A 21248-nucleotide genomic window follows, 5' to 3' on the forward strand; every position below is an offset into this window, starting at 1 on the left:
CGCCACCTTTGGAACCAGTTTCCCCCACTCTGCCTGGGCAGGGACAGTAATTCATAGCCCCAGCCATTGCCGAATACAGCCTTCAGCCTGTCCAACCAGGGAAGCTCACCAGAGCACACAAGAAGCTTTGTAGCCTGTCCATCAACCTTTCTTACGGTAGCACTTGAAGAGAGCACAGCCTGTGGCTCCCCCCACCCCCACCCCAGAATAGAGCTGGTGGCTGTGTCTGGCCCGGGAATTCAGTGCACAGTCTTTTACCCAGTTTGGGTCCCTGAACAATGAGCTATGCAGGCCCTAAGCCTGTCCTACTGTCCCACCAGAGCAAGGAAACTAAATCATACCCCTGCCTACTGCTGAGTGTAGTGCCCAGTCCCGACTGTCTAAGTAAGCCTGATCAGAGAGCCCGGGCAACTGCAGAGCCCATCCTGTAGTCTCACTTGAGCAGGGAACCAAACCAACAGTCCTGTCCAACTGTTCGCAGTCAGCAGTGGCATCACCCTCCTCTTCCCACCCCTTGCTCCACAACCTCAGAGCTTGGGCAGTGGCCCTGCCCCAAAAGAGACAGCAAGCCCCACCTGCCCAAATACATTACCAGCAGACACATCCAGAAACCCAAACTGAGCTGACTCTTGAAGAGTTCAGTTTGCTCTCTGCCAAAGCAAACCTGGAAGAGGAGCCTGCTTATTCAGATGCACAGATGCCAACATAAGGAATCAAGGATACAAATAAATGAAAAAACAAAACAGGTAAACATGACACCAAAGGAAACTTAAAAAGCTCTGAAAACTGACCTTACAGAAATGGAGATCTGTGAACTGTCAGAGAATTCAGAATTCTCTTAAACAAGTTTAGTTGTCTGTGTGATCGCATAGTTCACTAAACAAAATTAGGCAAACAATGCATGAACAAAATGAGAAAAAGTTCTAAGCAATAGAAACTATCAAAAAAAAAAAAAAAAGCCAAATCCTAGAGCTGAAAAATACAATGACTGAACTGAAGAAATCAATAGCTTCAAAGGCACACTTAACCATGCAAAAGAAAGAATCAGTGACCTAGAAGACAGGACATTTGAAATTATCCAGTCAGAGAAGCAAAAAGAAAAAAAGAAGTGAAAAAAGCCTATGGGACTTATGGTACACAATTAAAAGAAACAGTATCTGCATTATGGGAATTCCAGAAGAAGAGAAAGGGACAGAAAGTATATTTAAAGCAATAATGGCTGCAAACTTCCCAAACCTGAGAAGAGAAATAGACATCCAGACCCATGAGGCTCAAAGGACCTCAAATAGGTTGAACCAGAGTAGGGCTACACTGAGACACATTATAATTATCAAAAGTCAAAGACAAAAATAATTTTGCAAACAGTAAGAAAAAAGAGAAGTTACATACAAGTGAACTCCCATAAGACTATAAACAGATTTCTTGTCAGGAACTTTTCAGGAAAGAATGTGATGACAGGTTCAAAACATTGAAAGAAAAAGACTATCAACCAAGAATACTATACCTGACAAAGTTATCTTTCAGAAATTAAGGAGGGATAAATACTTTCCCAAATAAGAGCTGAGAGAGTTCATCACCACCACGCCTGCCTTACAAAAAATGCTAAAGGGAGTAAAGTAAAAGGACATTAATCATCTTAAGGCAGTGTAAAACTCACAGGTAATGGTAAACATATAGTCAAAGTTAGATTCTGTAATATGGTAATGGTAGTGCATAATTAACATACAACTCTAGTTTAAAAGTAAAAAAAAAAAGGTAGTAAAATAACCATAACTACAGTAAGCTTTATTGGATGTGCAATATAAGAAATATTTATGTAAACTGTAACATAAATAACCTAAAATGTGAAGAGGGAGAAGTATAATATTTAGCAGTGCTACTGAAGATAAGTTAACAGTTTAAAATAGGGTGTTATTTAAAGATATTTTATGATATTTTAAGATACTTTATGTAAGCTTCATGGTAACCACAAGGGAAAAACCTGTACTAATTACACCAAAGAACATGATAAAGAAGTCAAAGCAGACATACCAAAAGGCATCAAAACACACAGAAAAGACAGCAGGATAAGAAATAAGGAACAATGGATCAACAAAACAGCCAGAAGACAATTAACAAATTGCAGTAGTAAGTTCTTACCTACCAATAATTACTTTAAACATAAATGGATTAATTCCTCCAATCAAGACAGAATGGCTGAATGGATTAAAAAAACCCAAAAAACAAGATCCAATGATACATTATCTACAAGAGACTCATTTTAGCTTTAAACACCCACACACACAGTGAAGAAATGAGGACATTTCAAGCAAATGGTAACCAAAAAACATGCCCAAAAACAAAAAAAGAAAGCAGGAGTAACTATATCAGACAAAACAGACTTTAAAAATGTTATAAAGAAACAAAGAAGGTCATTACATAATGATAAAGGGGTCAATCCATCTGCAAGATATAACAATTGTAAATATTTATGCACCCAACATCAGAGCACCTAAATATACAAAGCAGGGCTTCCCTGGTGGCGCAGTGGTTGAGAGTCCGCCTGCCGATGCAGGGGACACGGGTTCGTGCCCTGGTCTGGGAGGATCCCACATGCCGCGGAGCGGCTAGGCCCGTAAGCCATGGTCGCTGAGCCTGCGTGTCCAGAGCCTGTGCTCCGCAGCAGGAGAGGCCACAGCAGTGAGAGGCCAGTGTACTGCAAAAATCAATCAATCAAGCAAGCAAGCAAGCAAAACTACCAGAGCTAACAGACGAAATAAACAGCAATACAGTAATAGCTAGGGACTTTAATACCCTACACTCAACAATGGATAAATCAAAGAGGAAACAGTGGATTTGAACACTATAGACCAAATGGACATAACAGACATATAGAGAATAGTTATCCAGCAATCAGAAAAAACATTCTTCAAGTGCACATGGAACATTTTCTAGGATAAATCATGCGTTAGGCCACAAAACAAGTCTTAGCAAATTCAAGAAGACTGAAATCATACCAAATATCTTCTCTGATTGTAATGGTATGAAATTAGAAATCAATAATAGGAGGGAAATTGGAAGACTCATAAATACATGGAAATTAAATACTCTCCTGAACAACCAATGGATCAAAGAAGAAACTGAAAGGGAAACTTATCTTGAGACAAATTGCAAATAGAAACTCTACATACTAAAACTTATGAGATGCAGCAAATGTAATTTTAAGAGGGAAGTTCATAGCAATAAATGCCTACATTAAGAAATAAGATCTCAAATAAACAATCTAACTGTATGCCTTAAGGAACTAGAACAAGAACAAACTGAGCCCAGAGTTAGAAGGAAGGGAATAATAAAGATTAGAGCAGAAATAAATGACATAGAGAACAGGAAAGCAATAGAAAAGATTTAAAAAGCTAAGTTGGCTCTTTGAAAAGGTAAACCAAATTGACAATTAGCTATACAAACCAAGAAGGGAAAAAAAGGATTCAAAGCAACAAAATCATAAATGGAAAAGGAAACACTGCAACTGATACCACAGAAATACAAAGGATCATAAGAGACTACTGTAAACAACTATATACCAACAAACTAGACAACCTAAAAGAAATGGAGAAATTCTTAGAAACAACCAACCTACCATGACTGAATCAGGAAGAAATAAAAAATCTGAACAGACCAATAAAGAGTAAAAAGATTGAATTTGTAATCAAAAATCTCCTAATGAAGAAAAGTCCAGGACCAGATGGCTTCACTGATGAATTTTACTAAACATTTAAAGAATTCCAATCCTTCAAATTCTTCAAAAAATTTGAAGAGGAGGGAACACTCCCAAACTCACTTCATGAGCCCACATTACCCTGACACCAAAGCTAGAAAAAAATTCCACTACAAGAAAAGTATAGGCCAATATCCCTGATGAATACAGATGCAAAATTTCTCAATAAAATACTAGCAAACCAAATTCAGCAGCACATTAAAAGGATCATTCCCCATGGTCAAGCAGGATTTATTCCTGGAATGCAAGGATGGTTCAACATATGCAAATAAATCGATGTGATACATCGTATTAATAGAATGAAAGAAACCATATGATCATCTCAAAAGACACAGAAAAAGCATTTGACAAAATCCAACATCTGTTCATGATAAAAACCCTTAACAAATTCAGTATAGAAGGAACATACCTCAACATAATAAAAGTCATATATGACAAGCCCACAGCTAACATCATACTCAATGGGGTAAGGCTGAAAGTGTTTCCTCTAAGATCAGGAATAAGGCAAGGGTGCCTACACTCACCAATCAAGCAAGAAAAACAAAAAAGGAATCAGAATGGGAAACGAAGAATTAAAATTGTCTTCATTTGCAGATGACATGATTTTATATATAGAAAATCCTAAAGACTTCACAAAACTGTTAGATGTAATCAACAACTTCAGTACAGGTGCAAGATAGAAAATTAATATACAAAATCAGTAGTGTTTCTATACATTGAGTGATGTGAAAAATAAATAAAGAATTCCATTTACAGTAGCATCAAAAACAATAAAATACTTAGGAATAAGTTTAACCAAGGAGGTGAAAAAAATCTCTACCCTGAAAACTACAAGACATTGATGAAAGAAACTGAAGAATACACATAAATGGAAGGGTATTCTGTGCTCATGGATTGGAAGAATTAATATTGTTAAAATATCTATGCTACCCAAAGCCATTTATAGATTCAATCCCTATCAAGATTCCAATGGCTTTAAAATAAAAAAAAAAAATGGGCTTCCCTGGTGGCACAGTGGTTGGGAGTCTGCCTGCCGATGCAGGGGACACGGGTTCATGCCCCGGTCCGGGAAGACCCCACATGCCATCGAGTGGCTGGGCCCGTGAGCCATGGCCGCTGAGCCTGTGCGTCCGGAGCCTGTGCTCCGCAACGGGGGAGGCCACAGCAGTGAGAGGCCCACGTACCGCAAAAACAAACAAACAAACAAACAAAAACAGAAATAGAGGGACTTCCCTGGTGTTCCAGTGCTTAAGACTCCACGCTCCTAATGCAGGGGGCCCGGGTTTGATCCCTGATCAGGGAACTAGATCCCACGTGCCGCAACTAAGAGTTCGCATTCTGCAGCTAAAAGATACCAACCGCATGCTGCGACTAAAGATCCCGCAAGCTGCAACTAAAGATCCTGCGTGCTGCAACCAAAACCCGGCACAGCCAAATAAATAAATAAATAAATAATAAATATGGAAAAAAAAACAGAAGTAGAACAAACAATACCAAAATTTATATAGAAACACAAAAGACCTTGAATAGCCAAAGCAATCCTGAGAAAGAAGAATAAAGCATCACACTTCCTGATTTCAAGCTACACTATAAAACTATAGTAATCAAAACAGTATAAATGGAATAAAAATAGACACATAGACCAACAGAACAGAATTTAGAGCCCAGAAATAAACCCATATATAAACAGTCAACTAATATTTGACAAGGGAGCCAAGAATACTCAATGGAGAAAAGGCAGTCTCTTCAGTAAATGGTGCTGGGAAAATTAAATATTCACACATGATAGAATGAAATTAGAACCCTATTTTACACCACTCACAGAAATTAACTCAAAGTGGATTAAAGACTTAAATAAAAGACCAGAAACCACAAAACTCCTCGAAGAAAACATAGGAAAAAGTTCCTTAACGTGGGCCTTTGCAGTGATTTCCTAGATACAACACTTAAAGCATAAGCAACAAAATAACAAATAAGTGGGACTACATCAAACTAAAAAACTTCTGCACAGCAAAAGAAATGATCAACAGAATAAAAAAGGCAACCTACGAATGGAAAAAAAAAATTTGCAAACCATGTATATGATAAGAGGTTAATATCCAAAGTATATAAAGAAGTCATAAAACTAGATAGCAAATAATAATAATAATAATCCAATGGGCAGAGAACCCGAATAGAAATTTTCCCAAGATATACAGATGGCCAACAGGTATATAAAAAGGTGTTCAACATCACTAGTTGTCAAGGAAATGCAAATCAAAATCACGGTGAGAGGGACTTCCCTGGTGGCACAGTGGTTAAGAATCTGCTTGCCAATGCAGGGGACACAGGTTTGACCCCTGGTCTGGGAAGATCCCATATGCTGTGGAGCAACTAAACTCGTACACCACAACTACTGAGCCCGCACACCACAGCTTCTGAAGCCCGTGTGCCTAGAGCCCAGGCTCCACAAGAGAAGCCACAGCACTGAGAAGCCCGCACACCACAACGAAGAGTAGCCCCTGCTCGCTGCAACTAGAGAAAGCCCGCGCGCGCCAATGAAGACCCAACGCAGCCAAAAATAAAAATAAATAAATCTATTAAAAAAAAAACACAATGAGATATCACCTCACATCCGTTAGAACAGTTGTCATCAAAAAGACAAGAGAAAAGTGCTGGTGAGAATGTGGAGAAAACGGGACCCTCCTGCACTGTTAGTGAGAATGTAAATTGGTGCGGCCACTATGGAAAACAGTATGGAGGTTCCTCAAAAAATTAAAAATAGAACTACCCTATGATCCAGCAATCCCACTACAGGGTATATATCTGAAGGAAATGAAGAGACATCTGCACCCCTATGTTCATAATAGTATTATTTACAATAGCCAGAACATGGAAACAACCTAAGTGTCCATTGATGGATGAACAAATAAAGAAGTTGTGGAATATATATATATATATATATATATATATATATATACACACACACATTAGATTATTATATATATTATATATACACACAGTAAAATATTACTCAGCCTAAAATACGAAGGAAATCCTGCCATTTGCAAGAACATGGATGGACCTTGAGGGCATTATGCTAAGTGAAATAAGTCAGAGAAAGACAACTACTATATTATTTCACTTACACGTGAAATCTTCAAAAGCAAAAACAAAAAAAACTCATAGAAAAAGAAATCAGATTTGTGGTTATTAGAGGAGGGGAATTAGATGAAAGTGATCAAAAGGTACAAATTTCCAGTTATAAGACAAATAAGTACCAGGGATGTAATGTACAACATGATGACTGTAGCTAACACTGCTTTATGGTATATGTGAAAGCTGTTAAAGAGTAAATCTTAAGAGTTCTCATCACAAGGAAGAAAACCTTTTTCTTTTTATCTGTGTGAGATGACGGATGTTAACTAAACTTATTGTGGTAATCATTTCACAATATATGTAAATCAAATCATTATGCTGTACACCTTAAACTTATACCGTGCCATATGTCAATTATATCACAATAAAAATCGGGGGGAAAAGGCGAACAGCTAGAGCTAGGAGAGGCCAACATTCAAAATCAGTGCTGTCTGGTCCAACAGCCAAATACTGCTAAGGACTTGGTGGGGATGATCAGGGGTTTTTAAGAATAGTGGCAAATGTTAAGAGCTGAATCTTACTAAGATCAGTGTGTTGGAGGGCAGAGCCTGGGGCGGGAGAGAGGGGAGGAGTACCAGGATGATGGCTATATTTACCTCCTGTGTTTTTCTGATGGTGTTTATCCCATGTGCACTCCCAAACCTCTTACTGAGCACAGATGTTTCGGAGCCTCCTAAGGAAAGCTGCACCAGTGTTCATGATCCATGGCTGATTAACTAATCCTGGTGAGCCTACAGGGTGCAGAGAGCAGCAGGCCCTGTGCCTGATCTTACAATACACCAACTGGGACATAACCTTCTTCCCAAATGCTCGAAGCTCCTTGCAGTGCTTGGGGCAGCCCCTCCCTCCTGCTCTAAAGGCTGATTTCAGTCGAACTACATAATTCTTCCTTTCTTTTCCTGGAGCGTGACAAATCATGGCACCCCTTTACTAGAACATGTACCACATTTCCAAAAAGCCAAGTGTCGAGAGAAGCAAGAGTTAACAGGACAATACCGCTCTGCAGTCAGTTCTTCCACACCCCAGCTCTGTGGGCAGAGGACTTGTTGGGAAGCCTGGGTGTTGGCTGAAGCTCTAACAGCTCTGGCTTTCGGGGGGCACAGCTGCCACCTCATTGACTCTGGTATGGAGACCGAGGCTGTGTCTCATGGTCCTAGTGGTCAGTCACAGCCTCTCTTCTCCCCTTCTCAGGGAGAACGTGCACGCCTGGTTTGCTGAGAATCCGAGCACACCCAATCATCCCTTTCAGCCCGGGGAGCAGGGCGCTTGTCATGGTCTAGCCTAACCTTGTTTATTCACCTCAGAACATGCTGGAGAGGACCCGATGGGAAGTGCCTTACACAGCAACTCCTCTTCACCACAGCAACTTTCCAGCCCAGCCTAGCTTGTCCACTATCCAGTTTCAACCTTTAAAATAGTCAAGTCTTGACTGGTCATAAAACTCAGACGCTTAGACAAAGCTTCATTTTCTCTGGGCCCCAGGTTCGATCTGCTCACCCCATCCTGTGCGTTTTCCAGTCAGCCTGCCTCCCTGCCACCCCCGGGCACGTCTCCTGTGACAGCGGCCTGCATTTATGGGGGGTCGTGTGCCAAGCCCCGCTCCCTACCCCAGCCCTCGGTGCCCCTGAGGTTTGCTGTCGGGCACCACGCACTGTCCCCGGATGGCACTTCGGGCACCTGTGCTTCAAATGGAAGACATATATGGCCATAGCGGAATGAGTAAAAGGATTTCTACTGTCGCCAGACACGGGACTTGCCACGGTGTGCAGCTCCCCAGAAGCCCTTTGGGAGTCGACGTCCCGGGACTCGGAATTGCACAGTGGTGCAGCCAGAGGGGGCCTGTGTAATTGCCTCCCCAGATGGGTGCTCAGACTATGAGTCCACTGTTCTTGGGGGGAATAACTGAAGGCTCATTTGCGGCTATGGACGCTTACTGACAGAACCTGTCAGCTGCTGACTCTTCAAAGCAGTCAAAGGACAGTGTGATGGGAGGCACTGCAGCTGGGGAGCAGCTGTGGGGCCTGACGTGGCAAACCTCGTGGGCTTGTTTGGACCCCAGGTGTCAGCTGAAATACTTCACAAGAAGTTCCTCTGGGATGGTAGCCAGTGCACGTCCTGGCAGAACGCCCCAAGGAGCGGGGGCAGGGACCCTTCCCATCTGTGGCTTCAGAGGCCGACGGTCTCAGCTGCAGGCCAGCACTGGCACGCACTAGCTCTGTAGCCTGAGGTTGATGAACCTATCTGTGCTTCAGTTTCCTCGCTCGTGGAATGGGGAGAACAGTGATCCCAGTATCCCTCACAGGGTGACTGAGGGTTTAAATGAGTTAATACATGTAAAACTACTTAGAACAGTATCCGGCCCAAGTGCCTGATGAATGCAACTACTAGTATTAGTAACAGTGCTAACAACAACGTCCCCCATAACAACATTACCTTGATGCATGAGAGACCATCCAGGCAGCCTGTCCTCCAGCCTGTCCTGAGGTGCAGAGTGCGAGGTCGGCCTCCGCCTCCATTATTTTGACCACAGCAGACACTACCTTTACTGAGAATGTAAGGGAAAGGCCCCTGGACTCAAGTCAGAAAGAACTTCGAGTGCTGGGTCTGACCATCAGGACAAGTCTTTTTTCCTGAGACCATTGCTTGTCTGAAAAACAGGGACGCTAATCCCTATCGTGACGGCTTCCTGGCATGGTTGCGAGAGCAAAGGGGTCAGGCATGAGACGACTTTGTAAACAGCCACGAGCCTGAACAGATGTAAGGACGCACTATAGCGAAGGCCGTGCAGGCCGCCTGGCTCTGGGTTAGGAGACTTCGGCATGACAGTCCCTGAGGCCTCTCCCTGGACCTCACAAGCCGCTCAGCTCTCCCTGTGCCAACAGCAGGCTTTCTTCGGCCCTTTTATCTCCTGGAAGGGGCACACCTGCACTCGCAGTGATCTGCTTGCTTTGTTCCCCCATAAAACTCCCTCTCTCCGGAGATGGAGACCACATGACCCTCACCTGGGGCCAATGGTCTGGCCCTCCCCTGGGCGTGGTCATCACTGAAAGGCCTAATCTGGATGGAGGCCCTCGTGCGGCCTGCGGTGTGAAGGAGATTGTGAGATATGTGAAAACTTGCAGCAAAGCACTCTTCCAGTCCTCCCAGAATTACCCCCTGGTGCTGTTCACCTCAGTGTTTCAGTAAGCCTCCTCCACCACTCCCAGCTCCTACCCCACATTTTGAGCTTGGCTGAGGCTCACACAGGTTTTTGTGATAAATTTCAGTCACTTAATCCACTGTATCAAATTCCTGTGTAGTAAAGAAGGAAAATAAAATATCTTAAATGTGTAATGCTTTAGAATTTACAAAGCATACGTTATCTCATTCTAGCAACCCGTCGCATGAACAGGACGGGTGCGGCAATTGTTGAATCCCATTTTACAGAGGAGGAAACTGAGGGTCAGGGAGGCTGAGGAGTGATTTGCTCAAGGTCAGATAACCTCTTAGAGCTTCACCTGAAACTTAGGCTTCAAGGTTTTTCATTTACACCAGGCTATCCTGGGTACTTTCCTATCTTTCTGGGTAAAAACGCCTTCCAAATAGCTTACCCAGTATAAATTACTAAGATCTACATGTGTGGCTCTCATGGGTAGGCTCAATAAAATTGGCCTTGTCATGCCAGCACATGGAATTCACTAGAAAGTATCACAGAGCACAGGGGGTATCACATCAGGGGGATTAGGACAGCCACAGAGCCAAAGATGCTGTGGCATCCCATCTTCCTACCTTCTCCAGGCCCGCTGGATGACCGCTGCTGCCTTGTTCTTTTTGCGAAACAGCTCTTTCCTGCTTCTTTCTCTCTGGATTATCTGCAGCCGCAGCTCTACGGGGAGAAGGTCAATATTCACACTCTGCCCGGAGAGGGGACCAGGTGCTGGATCAGTCTCCTTAGATAGCTGAGTGTCCTCCAACAGGGCGGATGTACCCAGCTTCCTGACTCCTGACCTCAACACCTCTGTGCTCGATGGCAAATCTGAGTAGGTCCCTCCTGCGAGCTTGTCCTGCGTCACTGTGTTTCTTGGCGTCCGGTGGTGGAGAGGACTCTGCCCAGCATGGATGGCCTCCCCCTTGGCACTGCCGGGCCGGCTGGACCCAGCCGGGGAGCGCCTCCCTCCTCTGAGCTCCTGGCTGCGCCTTTTCTGGGAGGCACATTTGGCCTTGGGTGCTGCATCCTGCCGCCGGCTGGGCTTCCAGTGGCCGTCTTGCTGTGGAAGGCTTGCAGCTGCCCAACTGGGGTCCTCTCCTTCCTCAGCAGGCCCAGAGCCCCTGACACAGGAGGGCTGCTTCAAGGAGCCTTTCCCCTTGTCACACTGCTGCTTGCCAACTGTCTCACCTCTGGACTTCTCAACAGAGGAGGCTCCTGGACGCCTGTTGCCATCACTGCCTTCGCTGGGGCTGAAGTGGACACAGGCAGATCGGCCTTTAGAATGTTCTCTGGACGTTTCTTGGGGAGACAAGGAAGAAGGGGAAGAATCTTTATTGTCCAAAACTTGCATAGTAGGGCAGTTCTGCTCACTGTTCACAAAAAAAAAAAAAAAAAAAATTCAGACTTGTCCTCTTTTGGGGAGACAAGGAAGAAGGGGAAGAATCTTTATTGTCCAAAACTTGCATAGTAGGGCAGTTCTGCTCACTGTTCACAAAAAAAAAAAAAAAAAAAAATTCAGACTTGTCCTCTTGTATCACCATGATAGTGCTGATTACAATTAGGAAAAAAATTGTTGAACTTCTATTTCTAGCAACAGTAGGTTAGATAACCTGAAAGCCTTCTCCTACAAATACCTAGAAATGGGACTTCCCTGGTGGTCCAGTGGTTAAGACCCTGCGTTCCCAGTGCAGGGGGCCCGAGTTTGATCCGTGGTCAGGGAACTAGATCTCACATGCCGCAACTAAAAGATCCCGCATGCCGCCACTAAGACCCGGTTCAGCCAAATAAATATTTTTTAAAAAACCTATTCCCAGGGGCTTCCCTGGTGGCGCAGTGGTTGTGCGTCCGCCTGCTGATGCAGGGGAACCGGGTTCGCGCCCCGGTATGGGAGGATCCCACGTGCCGCGGAGCGGCTGGGCCCGTGAGCCATGGCCGCTGAGCCTGCGTGTCCGGAGCCTGTGCTCTGCAACGGGAGAGGCCACAGCAGAGGAAGGCCCGCATACCACAGAAAAAAAAAAAAAAAAAACCTATTCCCTGGTGCTGCGGTTGAGAATCCACCTGCCAATGCAGGGGACACAAGTTCGATCCCTGGTCCGGGAAGATCCCACATGCCATGGAGCAACTAAGCCCGTGCGCCACAACTACTGAGCCTGTGCTCTAGAGCCCGTGCGCCACAACTACTGAGTCCGCACGCCTAGAGCCCATGCTCTGCAATGAGAGAAGCCACTTCAATGAGAAGCCCGAGCACCGCAAGTTAAGAGTAGCCCCTGCTCGCTGCAACTAAAGAAAGCCCGCGTGCAGCAAGGAAGACCCAATGCAGCCAAAAAAAAAAAAGATATTATAAAAAAATACCTAGAAATGCTGACTAAAATATTTATAATAAACATTACTTTAAAAGCACCATAGGGCTTCCCTGGTGGCGCAGTGGTTGAGAGTCCGCCTGCCGATGCAGGGGACGTGGGTTTGTGCCCCGGTCCGGGAAGATCCCACATGCCGCGGAGCGGCTAGGCCCGTGAGCCATGGCCACTTGAGCCTGCGCATCCGGAGCCTGTGCTCCGCAACGGGAGAGGCCACAACAGTGAGAGGCCCGCGTACCACAAAAAAAAAAATGAAAAATAAAAACAATAAAAGCACCATAGTGCCTTCAAGAAAATAAAGGAAATTCCTGGGGGCCAAAAACAAAGGGAAAACTGAGAACCCGAGTGATAAGCTTGTGAGCTGATCCAGCGACTGTCGGGCAAGTGGTAGCGGTGAAGTGGGGCAACGGCTGGTCTTATTAAATAACTGGCTGTTTTAACATCCAGATAAGAACAGAAAATGAGCCTTGCAGGCAGAAAGCTAACTGGAAACAGGACCCTGCATGAAGCCAGGACTCTTGAGGTGGTAGACCCTTGGGAAATGATGGTCCAGATAAAATATCTTCCCAGCACTGGAAGATGACAAGGAAATTTGTCTCAGCTTAGGTTCGGGATGGGGTAAAGAGTCATGCATGAGAATTTGAAACCAAAGTGCTGTACCTCACATGGGTTTGGTATTCATTTATTCTCAACCCATAGGAAAAATTAATATAAAAACTAGTCTCAGGATGGTGGTATCGCAGGGTGCCTCTTAGAAGCAAACACAATATTGCTTTAGGATGGCATGACCTCAACTCAGGCTGCACAGAGGGGACCTCCTGAAAATAACTTCACAATCCCAAATTACAAAATACACAAGGAAACAATCTACCATGAGGAATAGTTAATAGAGAAAATAGGAAGATTAGATCAACAAGAACTTTAGCTAATAGAACAGTGTGTATGCACACTCACACGCACTCATTAAACACATAAAAGAAATTTAGAATTTGAGAAAAGAATATATATATATATTTTTAAAATAACTAAATATAACATAAAAAATAAAAATTTTAGTCTCAATGTGAAAAACAGTGAAGGAACTTCTGCTTCCATAATGGCAGAATTGAAGCATACTCACAAAAAAGGACAATAGAAAAGTGAAACAAAATGTTACAAACCACCTGTTTGAAGGCATCAAAGAGCTAACAAGGCAGAAAAAAAAATATGGGGCCAAGATCCAAGATACTCAGGCAACCAGGAGATGAGCAAGGCATTTGGGGCCACATATCCCTAGGGAAATGAGGCTCCTTGAGGTTTGGAGGACAAAATTTGGAGTCCAGATCCTGCCAAGAAGCATTGTTTTGGACTGGGACTCTGGAAGGCTATGTCTTAGGAAAAAAGGTCCACTAGCCGTGGACTGACCTTGCAGGGACTGAAGCCCAGCTCTGTATCATCTCAGTTTTGGAAACTGGATTAAGGTGACCTTGGATATTTCTTGCTCCTGAATGCCTGAGAGAAGCCAATGTAAATCCTCCCTGGAGGAATTACTATCATGCTAGGCTTCTAGTTATTTCTCTAATTTTTTATATTCAGTGATCCAGTACTTAGTGAAAAATATACAGGGAGATGAGACAAGACAAAATTGAGAGAGGGAGGGAGGGAGAGAGAATAGACAATAAAACAGACACACATTATCTGCTTATCCAGATAATGTGTTTTCAGAAACAGACTTTAAAATAACTATTCTTAAGTGCAAAAGAGTATATAAACTATACTACTCTTCATGTAAGAAATAAGAGGATATAAGAAAATAAACTTGTACCTGGGACTTCCCTGGTGGCACAGTGGTTAAGGCTCTGCGCTCCCAATGCAGGGGGCTTGGGTTCCATCCCTGGTCCAGGAACTAGATCCCACATGCATGCCACAACTAAGAAGCCCACATGCCACAACTAAGGAGCCCACCTGCTGCAACTAAGACCTGACTCAACCAAAAACAAAAAAAATCAAACAAAAAAAACTGGTATGGTTTAAAAAAAAAGAGAATATATTTGTATCTGCTCATTTGTACAAAAGAAATATAGAAAGGATAATCTAGCAACTGAAGAGATTGGATCCCTAGGGGGAATGAGTGGGAAAGGGATAGAAGGAAGAGGGAAATGGAAACTGAGTAGTAGGATGAGGAGGAGGGAGCAACACTTCTCTGAGTACAGCTTTCTGTATAGCTCTGACTCTTATAGCCATTATAATGTTTCACACACACCAAAACAAAACAAAATGAAAACCCAATGAATTAAAACAACAAGATACCACTACACATCTACTAGAATGGTGAAAATCAAAAACACTGACAACACCAAATGCTGATGTGGGTGACAAGCAACAGGAACTCTCATTCTTTGCTGGTGGAATGCAAAATGGTGCAGCCACTTTGGAAGACTGTTTGGCAGTGTCTTATGAAACTGAGCATGTTCTTACCATATAATCCAGCAATCTTGCTCTTTGGTATTTCCCCAAATGAATTAAAACCTTATGTCCACCCAACATCCTGCATATGGATGTTTATAGTAGCTTTATTCATAATTGTCCAAACTTGGAGCAACCAAGATGTCCTTCAGTAGGTGAACAGATAAATTGTGGTACATCCAGACAATGGAATTTTATTTTTTTTGGCTGCGTCGTATGGCATGTGGGATCTTAGTTCCCCCACCAAGGATCGAACCCCAGCGCCCTGCAGTGGAAGCATGGAGTCTTAACCACTGGACCACCAGGGAAGTCCCCAGACAATGGAATATTATTCAGCAACAGAGAAATAAACTAAAAGAAAATGAGCTAAAAGTGAAATGTGTACCAAAAAGAAATAAGCTACCAAGCCATGCAGAATATTATTAAGTGAAATATTACTTTACTTACATGAATATTACTAATCCATATTATTAAGTGAAGGAGGCCACTCTGAAAAGGCCATATACTATATTATTCCAACTATATGACCTTCTGGAAAAAGGCAAAACTATGGAGATCCTAAATGGCTCAGTGGTTACCAGGGGTTTGGGGAAGAGAGTGACGCATAGGCAGAGCACAGCAGATTTTTAGGGCAGTGTGATGGTTAATTTTATGTGTCAACTTGACTAGTATAAGGGATGCCCATATAGCTGATAAAACATTATTTCTGGGTGTGTCTGTGAGGGTGTCTCTGGAAGATATTAGCATTTGAGTTGGTAGTCTGAGTAAAGAAGATCACCCTTGCTAAGGCAGGTGGGCACTGTCCAGTCTGTTCAGGGCCTAAATAGAACAAAACCGTGGAGGAAGGGTGATTTTGTGCTCTTTGCTTGAGCTGGGACATCCATTTTTGCCTGCCCTTGGACACAGGTGTTCCTGTTTATCAGGCTTTTAGACTAGGACCAGGATTTATACCCTTAGCCCCTCAATTTCCAAACCTTTGGACTCAGACTCATAGCATCTGCTCTCCTGTTCTTAAGCCTTTGGACTCACTGAATCACACCACCAACTTTTCTGGGTCTCCAGCTTATAGATGGCAGACCGTGGGTCTTCTCAGCCTCTATAATCAAGTGAGCAAATTTGTATACCAAATCTCCCGTTATGTGTCTGTCTGTCTATCTATCTATCTATCTATCTATCTATCTATCTATCTATCTATCTATCTAACTGGTTCTGTTCCTCTGGAGACCCCTAATACGGGCAGTGAAACTATTCTGTATGACACAATGCAGGATACAGTCATTATACATCTGTGAAAACCCACAGAATGTACAACACCAGGTGTGAATCCTGATGTAACTTGGACTTGGGTGATAATGATGTGTCAGTGTAGGTCATCAATTGTAGCAAACGTGCTATGCTGGTGTAGGGTGTTGATGTTGGGGAGTGTGTACATGTGTGGGAGTAGAAGTATATGGGAACTCTCTGTACTTTCTGCTCAGTTTTGCTGTGAACGTAAAACTGCTCTAAAAACTAAACTCTATTAAAAAGAAGAGAAAAAAGAAAAATAATAAAGAGACGGCTAGATATCATTAGATACTAATAGCTAGTAATGATAATGTGATTTAGGTATTAGTAGAGCTAGATCAGTGAGAAAGAATAGAATGCTAAAAATACTCCCATATATGAAAATAAACAATAAAGACAGCATTTTGAATTTGTGGACCCAGGAGATGAGGTGCTCACAGGCCCTGGGTATGACCCCAGAGAGTGATGCTATACTCCTTCAGAAGCCATTATTCACAAGCCTACTGCTAGTGCTGCAGCTCTGGATTATTCCATGTTTATGGCTAGAACAACTGCTTATTCTCTAAAAAGAAATCATTCAATTCCAACCTCACTATATAACAGATTAAATATGAGATAGTAAAAATTAGAAAATATATGTGTTTATTAGATCTTAAAGTGGGAAAAACCTTTTCTTGGCATAAAACCACAAAGAAAACAATCTCAGAAGAAAAAAATGAAACAGAATTAAAAGGTAAACAAAAAAAAGTTCATTGGGGCTTCCCTGGTGGCGCAGTGGTTGGGAGTCCGCCTGCCAATGCAGTGGACATGGGTTCGAGCCCTGGTCCGGGAGGATCCCACATGCCGCGGAGCAACTAGGCCCGTGCACCACAACTGCTGAGCCTGCGCTCTAGAGCTGGCGAGTCACAACTGCTGAGCCCGCGTGCCACAACTAATGAAGCCCACATGCCTAGAGCCTGTGCTCTGCAACAGGGGAGGCCACCACAATGAGAAGCCCGTACACCGCAATGAAGAGTGACCCCCGCTCGCAGCAACCAGAGAAAGCCCATGCACAGCAATGAAGACCCAACACAGCCAAAAATAAATTAAAAAAAAAAAAGTTCATTATATATGACAGAGAAAAGTTACTATCCTTATTATATAAAGAGCTTTTAGAAATACTAAGAAAATGAAAAACCAATATAAAAATTGACAGCGGATATCAGTGAATAATCCAGAAAATAGATACACAAAGCCAATAAAAATACAACAAAATTCCATCTTACTAACTAGGATTTAGTAAAACCATTATTTGCCTAAGTGTTTGGAGAGAGTTTTTTGGTTTTTGCTTTTGAAAGGGTGAAACAAACGTCTGCAACCTTCCTGGAAAGAAATCTGGCAGCATGTTTTTTTCTGGTTTTTTGTTTTTAAATTTTCTTTTATCTATCTATCTATCTATTTATTTATTTATTTGGCTGCTTTGCATCTTCGTTGCTGCGCATGGGCTTTCTCTAGTTGCGGTGACCAGGGGCTACTCTTCATTGCGGTGCGTGGGTTTCTCATTGCGGTGGCCTCTCTTGTTGCGGAGCACGGGCTTTAGGCGTGCGGGCTTCAGCAGTTGTGGCACGTGGGCTCAGTAGTTGTGGCTCGCAGGCTGTAGAGCACAGGCTCAGTAGCTGCGGCGCATGGGCTTAGTTGCTCCGCGGCATGTGGGATCTTCCTGGACCAGGGCTCGAACCCGTGTCCCCTGCATTGGCAGGCGGATTCTTAACAACTGTGCCACCGGGGAAGTCCCTGGCAGCATGTTTAAAGAGACATAAAAATTAGAGGTATATACAAAAATTTATATGAAAGGCTGTTTAGTTTATATATTCAACACTGGCATGATTAAACAAAGCATGCTGTATTCATAATCTCATATAATGCTAAGCAGCTACTAACATTTTTGTTGAAAACAAAGAAATTATGTAAGAACATCTCAAAACAGGATGCCCACAATTTTCTGAATTAAAAAAAAGTTCTAGTAGAAGGGTTTGTATAGTTGTTTATTTTAAGATTAAGGAGGATTTTAATTTTTTCTTCTTTGTTCTTTTCTCTGATTTTAATTTTTTGGTAATGTACATTAAGTAATTTTATAATTATGAGAAAATGTCATTTTCTGTTTAAATAAAAAGTACCCAACTACCAAAAAAAAAAAAAAATGAACAGCAATAAGAATCAGCTAGGATGTGGGAAAGAACCCCAAATGGAATAAAAACAATAACAAATAGACCTAACACTATTACAAAATTAGATCAGGTAACCACACTAAAAAGGTGGAGAAGAAGGGAACTCACTCAAGTAACTTTGTAAAATCATATTTTGGCTGAGTACTGTAAGACTAAGGACAAAAAGAAATGTATGTAAATACTATGCCCTAGTTAGTAAATTTATTTCTCAAAGGGGTATGGGTTGGCAATTCAGAATCTACTTTACGTGTATACTAGGATTGAACAAATAAGCACATATATCATAGATAATGGGAGCCAGGTCTTTCACTGTTGGAGAAAAAAATTTCAAATAAAAAGATAAAGGCTAGAATAAACCCTGTGGTGTTGAATGGAATTGGAGGTAACAGTTTGAAATCAGTGTGTGTGTGTGTGTGTGTGTGTGTGTGTGTGTGTGTGTGTGTGTGTGTGTGTGTGTTACACATATACACTGATAGGTGCATAAATAGATATAAATATTTCTCAGTTCTCTCTGCTGAAAGGGTTTAGGAGCAATGACAGTCCTAGAGTAGTATACACACCTGGCACTCAGATCTTGGATTGTAATACCATCTCCAACAAAAGGAACCAGGTTACTTGGAGAAGTGGTTGATTCCAGGGCTTTGGGTAGGGGAGGAATATGATGAGATTTCATATTGAAGGGACGGATATGCTCACAGAGAGGAAAATGGATTAGGGGAGTCAGAGTAGATAAGTAAGACCAGTTAGGAAGCTACTGCAACAGTCCAAGTTAGAGATGAAGGTAAGCAAATGTTAGGTAGACTATGCGGTGGTGGTGGATGAGATACAAAGAATGATTTGAAAGCTATTTAGGAAGTAAAGGTGACAAGACCCGGTGACAGATTGGATTTTGAGTGGTAAAGGAAAAGAAGATAATGATCAGATTTTTACTCCTGGGATGGACATACAGATGGATAAGTATTGGATATTAACCAATATCAGGAGTAGTTTTACATGAAATCATGATCAGTTCTGTCTTGGACAGGTTGAGTTTGAGATGCCTTTGGGACACCTAAATGAGGGCATAGCAAATAGCTGAATATACATAATTGGAGTAAGGAAAAGAGGTCAAGGAGTCTCTGGTATCTAGAAGGTAATAGAGTTTGCTGCCTTAGCCACTGCACATGTGCCAAATGTAAGGGCCCCCTGATACTCCCACCAATCATACCCACTAGCCCTGGCAGCCCATATGGTGAAAATAAGAAAACATCAGGGATGGCCTTTAAAACAGTGAGTTTCTCCTCCGCTAGACTCTCCTGAAAACCACACTGACTCAAAGACAGCTTTATTCCACCACCTCCCACAAGCAGTCTGCTGCCAAGTCACTGCAGTTCTACCTCTCAAGTCCATCGGCTTCTCATCGCCCTGCTGCTACTGCGCCTTAGTAGAGGCCCTATGTGGCCCTAAAATCCATCCTCCACCCAGGCACAGCGGTCTTTCTAAATAGTGCCTCCTTCCTCTCTTTCCTTCCCCCCTTTGAAATAGTAACGAGGTTAATTATAGTAACAGCTCATACTTAGAGAGTACTTTAGGCACTGTGTTTAAATCTTTACATGGGTTATCTCATTAATGGTCGCAATTTTCTAAGACAGGCATTATTATCTCTCTCTCTTTTTTTTTTTTTTACAAGTAAAGAAAAGGAGGCTTGGAGAGGCTACGTAACCTGCTCAAGATTCTATAGCTAGTAAGTGGTAGGGTCTAAAGCTTACACACTTAGCCATTATGCTCTATACACATTGTAAACAACAAAAAGGGAAGAATAAGGAAGAAGAAAGCAATCACCTGTTAAGACACCTTAGGCAAGCCTCTCTCTCAGGGCCTCAGGGTGCTGACTTGTTTTGAGGAGGCTGAACTAGATGCTCTCTAACAACCCTCAGGCTCTAATATATGAAATAGGATAATGGAGAAGAAGAAGGGGTCAATGTTTCCCCTCTCTGGCTTCCTGCTAGGATGCCCATGCTGCAAAGGCTATACTGCCTGATCACTGATCAGCTGAGGCAGCTGTGACCCTTCTTTATGTGGCCAAACATAATGTGGCTTGGGGTGTCCTTTGCCCAATGATGTTGGGTTTCCTGGGAACACTATACTGGAGAAGCCCTAGTCAATGTCCAGTCTTGATTCTTAGAAGTATCTCCCTATTTTCCTTTGTACTCTGGCCTCTTGGGCAGGTCAGCAAGGGCAAAGGCTGCCCATGAAACTGGAGCTCCCTCTCCTTACACCTGAATCAGGCTCACGGGCCTCCCTTCCTCCAACTCTCCCCAAAGTCTGGATGCTGGGCTTCTCTGAGCCTGTTTGCATATCTGAATCTGGCTTTTCCCAGAGGTCCCTTATTCAGGACACCACTTCCTGCCCTCAAACGAGTGAGGAGCTCTCCTGCCTCTCAACTGTTCTAGAACAGTAATTTTCAAAAATTTTTGACAATAACCCATATCAAGAAATAAATCTTAAATTGTGGCCCAGTATACTCATCTGCATGTATACAAACACACACACACACACACGCACACACACACCCCTATGCACATAGACATATAACTGCAACAGAACTTATTACCTTTATAATGTGCAATGAACTTAGATAGGTTCTATTGAAGTCTGTTTCATGAAAATTATCCTAGTCCAATCCACTGAATTCATTTCATGAGCCCTACATGGCTTGAAAATCATTATAAAACCATGCACTAGGGCTTCCCTGGTGGCGCAGTGGCTGAGAGTCCACCTGCCAATGCAGGGGACACGGGTTCGTGCCCCGGTCCGGGAAGATCCCACATGCCGCGGAGCGGCTGGGCCCGTGAGCCATGGCCGCTGAGCCTGTGCATCCAGAGCCTGTGCTCCGC

At 43.0% G+C, this 21248-nt stretch overlaps 1 protein-coding gene across 3 annotated transcripts in view; it reads right to left on the minus strand.

Moving 5' to 3' along the window:
• The window catches only part of INVS (inversin), a 152808-nt gene that overhangs the window by 6358 nt on the left and 125202 nt on the right, over positions 1–21248 (minus strand). For all 3 annotated transcript variants that reach the window (XM_007128404.4, XM_024126124.2, XM_055087068.1), the window contains one exon: positions 10661–11378. In XM_007128404.4, coding sequence (XP_007128466.1) covers positions 10661–11378 — 718 coding nt within the window. The remainder of the gene's footprint in view (positions 1–10660; positions 11379–21248) is intronic.

This window comes from Physeter macrocephalus, chromosome 9 (genome assembly GCF_002837175.3).
Source record: "Physeter macrocephalus isolate SW-GA chromosome 9, ASM283717v5, whole genome shotgun sequence".
In the NCBI taxonomy this organism is placed as follows: domain Eukaryota; kingdom Metazoa; phylum Chordata; class Mammalia; order Artiodactyla; family Physeteridae; genus Physeter; species Physeter macrocephalus.